Source organism: Diachasma alloeum, unplaced genomic scaffold (assembly GCF_001412515.2).
Source record: "Diachasma alloeum isolate Michigan unplaced genomic scaffold, Dall2.0 Dall_scaffold_00201, whole genome shotgun sequence".
In the NCBI taxonomy this organism is placed as follows: Eukaryota; Metazoa; Arthropoda; class Insecta; order Hymenoptera; family Braconidae; genus Diachasma; species Diachasma alloeum.
Genome location: NW_021680366.1, coordinates 1,087,978 through 1,099,002, shown reverse-complemented (window position 1 = coordinate 1,099,002; position 11,025 = coordinate 1,087,978). Strand labels below are relative to the sequence as shown.

Genomic DNA, 11,025 nt, shown 5'->3' with positions numbered 1-11,025 from the left:
CCTAGCACGCCATTTCTCGACCCGCTCTTTCGTTTGAGCCCAAAAAAACATTCATATCTTGTCTGACATCTTTGCTACAAACTCGGGTCTTCAACTCGGGCTTTCAATTGAACGTGATTTTTCAAAAATTTATTTAAAAAAAAGTACTAACTAGCAAATATTTTTTATTAGCTCGCAATTTGCTTCAAAACTACTTCAATGAGGAAAAAAATAAAAATTTGGAATATCTATACATGAGGGGCTAATTGATCGGATCTTTGAAGTAAGAGTTCGCTCGAGCTGTTTCTCTTCAGAATCATCAGGTGGCGGTTTCAACGTGGCATGGGGCGTCATCTTGCGGACGATATTGCAGACATTTTCAAGGACGCGGAATAATGTTATAACGAAATATAACATATTTTAATCAAATAAAAATCATTATTTAACACTTTTTCATTCATTTTAACTAAAATTCATTCCAGATAAATCCGTCAGTATCGAATCAGCGATTTATTTATATCCATAAAAACTATTCGTTGTGAATAATAGTGCGAGTAGAAATCAAGTTTAAGGGTGCTCGCCCGAAAAAATTTAATAGAAAAACTTAGCGAATTCGTTAGACAATTCTATTGGATTTCTATTGAACGTTCTAATAGTTTTTGGCCGATTCTATTGAAATGTTCAACAGAGAAAGTTAATAGAATTCGATTTTTCCATATAATTTATTCTCTTTAGATATTTTCTATAGAATTTCTTCGGCTCAAATTTTCTAACTGTTTTTCATTCTATTTTTTTTTCTTCTCAACAAGAAAATCAAGCAAAAAACTTAAAAAATTGTAGCTGAAGAAATTCTACAAAAAATATCTCAATAGAATAAGTTGTACAGAAAAATCGAATTCTATTGACTTTTTCTATTGAATATTTTCTATAACATTTTTTTTGTAACATTTCAATAGAATCGTCCAAAAACTAATAGAAAATTCAATAGAATTCTCTAACGAATTCGCTAGGTTTTTCTCTCAAATATTCAACACAAATTGGTTATAAATGAAATGCGGAATTGAATGAAGGCCATATTTTTTCTTAATTACATGAGATCAATAACAAGTCAAAGTAGTAACATCATGAAAACAATTTTTTTCCTTGAAAATTTATTCTCATTCATTGAATCCTATTTCTCTATTCTTCATGATGAAAAACAGGAAGGTCATATCAATTTGAAATTTCATAATTGATCAATTGTCAAACGAAGCAGAATAACCGAATTTTCAAACAAACCAATTTTTTATTTCCGACGAATGACATTTCTACAGTTGAAGTCCAACAACAAGAAAAAAACTCTAAATCGTATTTTCCTCATGCATCCAAGCATGGATATTGCGTCGTGAAAAATGATCCATACCGTTGCCATCAATAGCAATTGTTTGTATAATCATCATAGACTACGTCAAGACTACAGTAAACGAATAACGAATAAACGCCAGAAATTTGCAATCATTATTTTCTGCCAGATGCATAATGAACGGGACGAATTCTCCTCGATTCACCACTGATTACAAAAAACGAGTAATTCCAATTAATTTCAGGTAATTCATGTTTATTGATAATTAACAGATAGGAGAGAAGATATAACTTTATATTATATCACAGTGGACAAGAATGTAACATTAAACTTTTCATCTAAAATATCATTAATAACGTACAATCTAACTTCTAAAAACTAGTTGTTTTCGTAAACAGGAAAAATGATGCAGGTGATTAGATATATACGAGGATATATATTCGTGTTTTTTTAAATCTTCTATCTAGACGTTTGGAATTAACGTTAGAAAGTGGCTTCGATCGAGTTTTCCAGTTGATTCAATGCTGGCACTAGTGTCTGCAGGGAAAAGTATCGTGATCTGTCAGCAGCATCGACACTCGTCATGTGATGAAATTGACAGGGCTGACTTATATTACTTTTTGCCGGCAGCACGAATTTTTTTGCCGGGGGTTTCTTGTTTTTCTTTTTGTTTTTACCAGGTACTGAGAGGCTTATGTTCTCGGGACAGGAGACGAGACGTTCAATGTGTTGCCAGAGGTCGTTTGCAGCCTTTGCGTTGTCGAAACTCAGACCCGCGAGTCTTGTGTGATCGGAGGATAGGCACATTGTGTGAAATGCCGGCCCCGACACCTGAAGAATAAATCAAAGATAATTAATGGGACAATTCGTTTTTTTTCAGATTTCTATTGAGAGTTAGGGACAGATGGGGCGAAATGGGCACTTCGGATCTTTTTTTTTTTAATATTCATAATTCAGGAATGAGTTGATCAATTCAAAAGTCGGGGGTCTTTGCAAAGAGAAAATGTAGTCTTCAAGAAAAACAAAGATCATATCATTTCATCAGCAATTGGATAAAGTTTTAACGTTAAAAAAAATTCTGAAGAGTCCCTTATTTTGATCGTCCTACGTTTTATGTAGAATTTTTTAAAATAATACATGATAAGAATAAATCAAAGTTAGTTAATGGGACAAATCGTCTTTTTTAAGATTTCTATTAAGAATTAGGGACAGATGGGGCAAAATGGACACTTCAAACATTTTTTTTAAATATTCATAATTCCGGAATAAATTGATCAATTCTGAAGTCTGCGCTCATTGCAAAGAGAAAGTGCAGTCTTCAAGAAAAACTAAAATTGTATCATTTCATCAATAATTGAATAACGTTTTAACATTAAAAAAAATTCTGAAGTATCCCTTTTTTTGATTGTCCTATGTTTTATGTTGAATTTTTTTATAATAATACATGATAAAAATAAATCAAAGATAATTAATGGGACAGGTAGTTTGTTTTTTAGATTTCTATTAAGAATTAGGGGCAAGTGAGATAAAATGGACACTTCAAACATTTTTTTTTTAGTATTCATAATTCCGGAATAAGTTGATCAATTCAGAAGTCTGCGCTCATTGTAAAGAGAAAGTGTAGTCTTCAAGAAAACCAAAAATTGGATCATTACATCACCAACTGAATAATGTTTTAGCATAAAAAAAAATTCTGAAGTGTCCTTTTACCCCTCGGCCCCCATGAAAAATGTTGATGTTTCTTTTTATCATAATAATAATTAATAAGAATAAATCTGTGGGTGAAAGCCCTCGGGCGGCAGCCTATCGGGCAATTAATAATCATTAGTATTATTTAAATAGATTGCATGCAAGGGATAAAATAATTATAGATTTGTTGGTGAAATGGTGTTTTTTTTGTTGAAATGAGAAAATTACTTTGTAAGACGATAAATTGTCGATAGTTTCACGCCATAATGTGAAACAGGTTCCTCTCTCAGCGAGTAAAATCTGAATCTGTCGTTTGGATCTCGATCTCGTCTCCCCAAGGTCCAGTACCACAATTGGTATGCCAGTGAATCGTAGCTCCCAGTTGCCCTGCGCTTGTGAGGCACTTCCGAGATATAAATTGGCAAGTGACTCACACACATAGACCTGCAACAGAGAAAACCGTAAAGATAAAATTGGTGATAAATTTTAAGGGGCCATAAGATCTTCTGGCGATACTTTGTTGTCAATATGCACGAGGCGACGGTAAAAATCATCGTCATTGTTCTGAAGGTGAAACTGATTTCTTCCAACTTGATGGACTTTTTATGGGATTTAAAATTTGTTTTTTTTTGCAGATGAAAATGAACGCAAGGTGTCTTCCCTCTTCATCTCCTTTGTTTCTCATTATGAAATCCACGCAAAGGAGCGGATAACTGTATTGTTTATAAATTATTATAGTTATTGTTGCTAATCAAGCAGCAATACGCTCCTGAACATGTTAAAGTTGATTTCCATAAATAATATAGATTTTTTTAAAGGGGAGAATCAAAAAAAAATTGAGACTTTTAGTTAGCCTGTCCTGTTGAATAGTTTTAGTTGAAATTTCTGGAACAATAGGGAACATACTTTTTTTTTAATTGGGAAAATTTCCCTCTTCACTCGTTCTGTGGACTGTAAACCTAATATTCTATTAAAAAAATTTGATTTTTATATGGTTCACTAGTCCCCTGCTTGCTTCGCTCGTCAACCCCCGTATGACCTCATACGACACATGTATAGCCTCATATGAACCCCACGACTCTGATTTGGACCCGTATTCTGACCCTTGTGACCCTTAATCTAACCCTCGTCATCTTTATTCTGACCCTCATGATCCTTATTCTGACCCTTGCGACCCTTATTTGGAGCCTGAATCTGATCCTCATTTTGACCCTGGTGATCTTTACTCTCTGACCCTTGTGTTTTAATCCCCGTGACCCGTATTCTGAGCCTCGTGACCCTTATTCTCACCCTTGTTACCTATATTCTGACCCTCATGACCTATATTTTGACCCTTAGTTTAAAAATCTTTATTTCGAGTACCAAATTTTTACTATCAGAAGTCGATTTGGATTTTTATAATATAGAGAAATTAATGTTGATAATGAATTCAAAGTTCAGCGTTCAAACATCCGCCGCCGGGACAGATACGCCACAGCAGGGCAGTCACACTAAACTGCCCACATGCGAGAGAGACGATGCGCGTCGCCTTTGCCGGGTTCCGCTGGGAAAGCGAGTGAGAGACATTGCAACTTCCCTGCTGTAACGTCACACTCCGCTTGAGGCCTCCAAAAAGTGCACTTTTTTATCAACGAATTTTCATTGAAAAAAGTGACCTGGAGGTTTGTAAAAAGTATTTTCGAGATTGTTGCAACTTCTAGATTCTGATAAAAATGAAAAAGAAATGCGTATGTGCCCTATTCTCGGAAATTTTCAGCAAGCGATGATATCCATTGCAATTTTAAGGATTTATCTAATTGAAAACACGCAATTTGATGGAAAAAATCAATGGAAACTGTAATTTTCAGCGATTATTAACCCTAGTCTGATCACCGTATGCGACCCTCTGATTGGTCTCCTCCGCGGGGATTCCCCGCCGTATTATTTCGGCTTCAGCGTTGCCAAATTCACTCCACACCCCCGGGCGCGTTTAGCGGGTTGCCGGCAACATCCCTCGAGAGCAATCTCATTTAGCATGGAAAATGATAATTCATCTGTTAGAAATAATCAGTTTTCTTCAGGAATTTCGGAACATATGTTGTTCTAGAACTACTATCATTTTTCAGACACATCACTTGAAAAAAAAAAGATTTTTGCTTCAGAATGGGAGCATTGTATTTGTCAAATCTGAAATTTCCCATTTTTTGTGTTAGAATAACTAATTTTGACGTGAGAAATTCGAATATTCTATGTTTAGATCATGTCCGGCTGTATGTATGAAATCATTTTTCGACTACAACTGAAAAAATAATTGTTTAAATAAATCCAATTACGATTTATACTGCCTGCAAGGTGAATAATTTTAACGCTGTGGCGATGGTGACTGCCAAAGCTGAAGCAATGTTGAATGAAATGACTCATGCAATTCAATTTGAAGTATATAGTCATAAAAATTCCATTCGGAAGTAAATTGCTAATTTATTAGCAAAAATATACTGACTATGTAGTGACGAAAGCAATTTCCCACTTGTTTTTAAATTTCTCCGGTTAGCTACTGCGGTATCAACATCGTCCGCCACTTGAACAGTCCATGAAATCTTAATTTTTCTGGAAAATATAACACGAAAAATTTGGAAACCTAAATTCGAACGATGACAATGCTTCCATTGAAATCAACATCGCGCCCTGAATAACCCATTCTCAAGATGATTCACCGATTACACTGGATGATAAATCGACTATTCCTGTTCTATTTCATCAATTCACTCCTGACAAGGGTCACCTTGAATTTAGGTGAATCAATACCTGAGACTTTAGTCCCCTAAAAAACGCCTCCAACTGTTCCCTCTCGGCCTGCGTAACAGGATTCAGTCTGATTTAATCATCACTGTCGACTAAACTGTTGAACTGAACATGAAATCTTTATTATTCTTAACAAAAATATAACCAGCTGAAGGCCTGGCGATGGCCAGTTGCGAGTTCCTTGGAACTAGAAACAAATCCCGTTAAAAATGAATAAATCTAACACGAAAAATTTGGAAACCTAAATTCGAACGATGACAATGCTTCCATTCAAATCAACATCGCCCCCTGAATAACCCATTCTCAAGATGATTCACCGATTACACTAGATGATGAATCGACTATTCCTGTTCTATTTCATCAATTCACTCCTGACAAGGGTCACCTTGAATTTAGGTGAATCAATACCTGAGATTTTAGTCCCCTAAAAAACGCCTCCAACTGTTCCCTCTCGGCCTGCGTAACAGGATCCAGCCTGGTTTGATCATCACTGTTAACCGAACTCCCCTCGCTCCCCTCATAGCTGGACGTTGCTGAGGTATCAGCATCGCCCGTCGATGACAATCGTCTACGCCCACGTCTCTGATGACGTTCTCTACGCTGGCTCGTAGCACTGTAATCACTGTAATGCGACGAACTGTGCAGTGATAAATTCGACTGCAGAGCTGGACAGGAAGTGGCATACACCGCACTGTTCATTTTTCCCTCTGGGAGACTGAAAAAATAGACACAGAGATGAGGAATGAAATTAGGTTGATTGTCACGGTATTTACTTCCAATTAAAATCCTCAAAATATATTTTTAATTAGGCGGATAGCAGACTGGGATAGCGAGCTAGGATGAAATAAAAATAGAAATGGGAACAAAAAATAAATGTAAATTTTTCTGAAGTGAATTTTCTATTTTTTTTCAGATTTTTAAAGTGGTTTCTAACGGTTCAATATCGCGATAAAATAAATGTGCGTTCGACTACAAAAGTAGATAACTGAGAAATTCCTCTTGTATTGCATATAGTACAGCTATTTTTGCTAATGAATTAGCAATATGCTTTCGAATGGTCATTTTGCACATCATTTCCTTTTATTATTTATAAATCATTTGGTTGTTAGTTTTCAAATAAACATGATTTCATAGTGAATACCAGGAATCTCTTCTTGAGATACATTTGATTGGGAGAAATCGAACTTCTCTAGAATTGAAGTTCCTTTTATTTCTCGCAATAACGAGAGTATTTGATTCCTTTCTAGCCAAAAGTTTGCCAGAAATTCGTTGGTTCACTCAAAAATCGAAATTATTCTCATGACTAAATACGTTGTTATCTCAATCAACACGATCATACGTTGTTCCAAGTAAATTATAATTGAAGTGAGCATTTCGTATGTCGAATCAGGATGCATATTGTTACGCGGAAAAAGCTTTGAGATTGTAGTAAGATGTCGTTGAGTTGAAAAAAGTTCATCTTTCTTGACTAAAAAAAATCGCATTAGTTTACAACAACAGAATCACAGATGACGGCAATTCAACACAAACTTGGATATCACAAAGTTCGGTCAATGTGATGTACGGAAAGCTCAATTTAAACATCGGCTTCATTCGAGAAAACAACATTCAATTAATTCCTCAATGTAATCATCTCCTAGGTACGAATTTTTTATCAATTCATGAAAGTAGAAAATTTCTCGACTGGAGATTATATTAGGTTAAAAAAACTAGAACTTTTCCATTTTTGTGGTGTTACATGTGACTTGACGCCAAGGACTGTTTTATTTAATTCAAGTAAATGTATCTCAAGGAGAAATAATTGATATTCACCGTAAAATCTTATTTATTTGAAATTGGTTCAAGTATGTAATACTTGTTCCGAGAAAGAAACATCACAATACCAATAATTTCTTCTATCAGTGTACGAACACACGTACGGATGGGGTCTAAGGCATTTTCGGACTTTTTGGATCATACTGGGTCAATATGACACAAAAAATCCAAAACAATGCGATTCCCGCAATGGGGAATCGTTTTCCGGCAATTTTTATAGGAATGGAAGAGAAGAAATTTGAAATGTTCAGTGAATTTTCAGGTTCATCACCGATCAATGTATTATACGAAATAGTCACGTAATTTTTTCCGAAGAAGTAAAATCTTACAGAAACTTGCCGATTTATTATGCCTCCAACAATGTTTATGAAGCTGGTGAGTTATTTCTACGTTCCGTTCCGTAAAATTCCTCAATCGCTGGGGAAAAATTACGGAACGACTTGTCCCCACAACGGTGAGTCATCAGACGGGTGGTTAATTTTTACGGAACAAATCGTAGAATTTCCGTGGCAATTCGTACAATTTCAGTTCCGACTCACACTTTTTATTGAATTTGACTTCGCTCGCGGATTACCTTTCGAAACGTAATTTTTCCTTTTTTTCTGGTAACTTTTATTGAATTTTTCTCTCCGCGGGAGCAAAAAACGTTTCACTAGAGAAGAGAAATAGCCAAAATAATTAATTTTTTAATGTCTAACGGAATTTATTGCAAGAAAATTGCAGACAACAAAAAAAAATTTCTCACAATAGGCCCGTAGCCAAAATATTTTCGAAACTGTTACTTATATAACATCTCGCTCAGATGAGCGTAAAATTTGAATATCCTCGAGTCACGATTGTTTTCGTTCCTTCCGAGTACGTGGTTCCCCTTCTTAATTTTAATTACCCATCAACGTTCTCTAATGAAACATCTCCTATCCCGTCGTTAGCGGGCAAGTGCGTTGCACCCACTTGTACGCACGGTCCGGATCCAAGAACGGCGGAAGTCCGTATATACTTGGTAGCGCTTGATGCTATTGTTTCGAAATGCGATAAGCCCCCTCCAGGGCTCGGCGTGTCTCGCACAACAGCCGGTTGAGCCTTTATGTATAATATCTACACGTATAGCATCGACCAGAGCGATCTTGCTCGCAGGCCTCCTTATTTTTTTCTCACAGACAGAGCTTGAATCATCAAGTACCTGTGCTACACGCGCCTTTCCCACGCTTTGCTGATTATTCTTCCATTTCATTATCTTAATCATTTTATTATTATCTCACTGGTTTTTTCCTTCTATGTGCACTGAAAATCCACGATGTTTCGGTAAATGGGAACAAAAGTTTCGAAACATGTACAAAACGAAATTTATAGAACAAGATTTTTTCGAGAACTTCTTTGGTTGAGTTTTTTCTGTATTAAATCTTGGGTATAAATTTCCGATTTTATCTCCGACTTGTAATTAAAATTTATACAACTCTGCTGTACGTCTTGCAATAGCTATTTTATGGAACAAAGTCAATAGGAGTTGATTCTCCCACGTTTTGTAATGGAAAACGGAAAAAATTATAACGAGATGAAATTTGAAAGGAGAAAACTAAATTTTTAGGATAAGATTTTTTTCAATTACTTAATCTTTTGATTTTTTTCTGGGTTAATTCTTGGACATCAATTTCCTATTTTATTTTCCGCATTTTGTTTCTTTTTTTTATTGCGAAACCCGAGATGAGAACTGAAAAAAGTCATAACAACAAACAGAAACAGAATAATTTAGATAGGAAAAATGGAAATCATGAAGAGCTGCATGATTATTAATAGACTCGGCGCAAAAAGCAAATAGAAATTTTGATGAAATATAAAGAATATTCTACATTTAGAAAAATGACAGTTTCATCAGATACAACTCTTTAATTGAAATTTTCCTATTCATACAACAATATTTTTCTTAGAAATGAAGTCGTACATTCCAATGGAAATGATTCAATCATACGAACTCAATCACTTCTTCTATCCAATAAATATCGTATTGGAAAATTACACGTTCATAAATTCGTGCTCTTCGCCGTCTAAGAGATGATTTCATTTTCCATAGATAAAATCGTTACTTGCATCAAAGAAACGAGAAAAATTAATTTTATTCCATTTTATAATTGTAAAGCCCGAGAAAAAAACTGCTGACATTCATAGCAACAGACAGAAACAGAATAATTTAGTTAGGAAAAATGGAAATCATGAAAACCTGCACGATTATTAATAAACAAAACAGATAATAGACAAAAAAACAAATCGATTTGAAAATTTGACATTTAGAAAAATGACGCATTTTTTATCAGACACATCTCTCTATTTAAAATTTATCTATTCATAAATATTGAAAAATTACATGTTCATAAATTTGTTCTCTACGCCGTCTAACAAATTATTTAATTTTCGACGAATAAAATCGGTACTACCATAAAAAAACAAGAAAAATAAAGTTTATTAAATTTTTTAAAAAGAAGCTCCAAATTTATACACTGCAAATTTAAAATAGCTCATGCTGCTAAATACGAGGGTAAAAATAATTCCATTGACTTTTTCAATCAACTCCACTCATCCTACATCTTTCATTTTTCTCAATTCCACCACTTTATCTCGGCGAACTGATGACAACCACACGATGCACACTGGAAAAAAAAAATTTTAAACAATGACGTAATTCATTAACTGACGTACGTCGCTGGCACCCAAGTACCCAGCACAAAAGTCGTTATTTCATTCGGTTTGAGTCTCTCAGTTGCTTGAGCAAAACATCATCCCAGTGAGACATTCGCACGAGGGGAGAGGACAGATGCCACACTGACTGACGTAATGCAACGTGTCCCCTGCATACTCATGGATATATCTTTTCTGCATAATCTACGTTTTTCCGAGAATTTTTTTCCTTCCGAGAAATTTACAACTCGACGTGATTAATATTCTTTGTTGAAATGATTTGTCGTGCCTCGGATTAGCGAGGATGTTCATATCCGCAGCGGCAGCGTCAATTGAGGAAAAGTTACACTGTTGAACATTTTTTGGCTGGAATTTCCGAAACATTTCTTGAAATTTCTAGCGAGTGATAGTTCCACCGAAATTTCAAGGAATTCATCATTGAAAATTCACAATTTGATGAGAAAATCTGTTTTGGTAAATATATTTTCGCATTTTCAATAAATCGGACATTCAAGGTAATTTAGTCATGAATATTCATGTTATTCATGAAAAATTTGAAATTTTTGGATTTTTATCCTATTACTAGGGGAGGGTGTGCCTGTACCGCCCACCTAAGGGGAAATGTCAGTTTTATATTTTATATTTCAACTTGAGTATAAAAAACGTATTTGTGAGACTTCTTTAACTATTGAACTCGTTATTCTCGAAGTGTAGACGCCTAATTCTCCTTAGAATCCACAAAATTGATT

General features: G+C 35.0%; 1 protein-coding gene across 1 annotated transcript in view; it reads right to left on the bottom strand.

Moving 5' to 3' along the window:
* Positions 1-1,549: 1,549 nt before the first annotated feature.
* The window catches only part of LOC107035823, a 20,111-nt gene continuing 10,635 nt past the window's right edge, over positions 1,550-11,025 (bottom strand). Inside the window, exons 2-4 of the mRNA XM_015253418.2 lie at positions 6,200-6,506; positions 3,239-3,454; positions 1,550-2,152 (exon numbers count right to left, since the gene is read on the bottom strand). Of these exons, the coding sequence (XP_015108904.1) occupies positions 1,805-2,152; positions 3,239-3,454; positions 6,200-6,490 (855 nt within the window). The 5' untranslated portion in view covers positions 6,491-6,506 and the 3' untranslated portion in view covers positions 1,550-1,804. The remainder of the gene's footprint in view (positions 2,153-3,238; positions 3,455-6,199; positions 6,507-11,025) is intronic.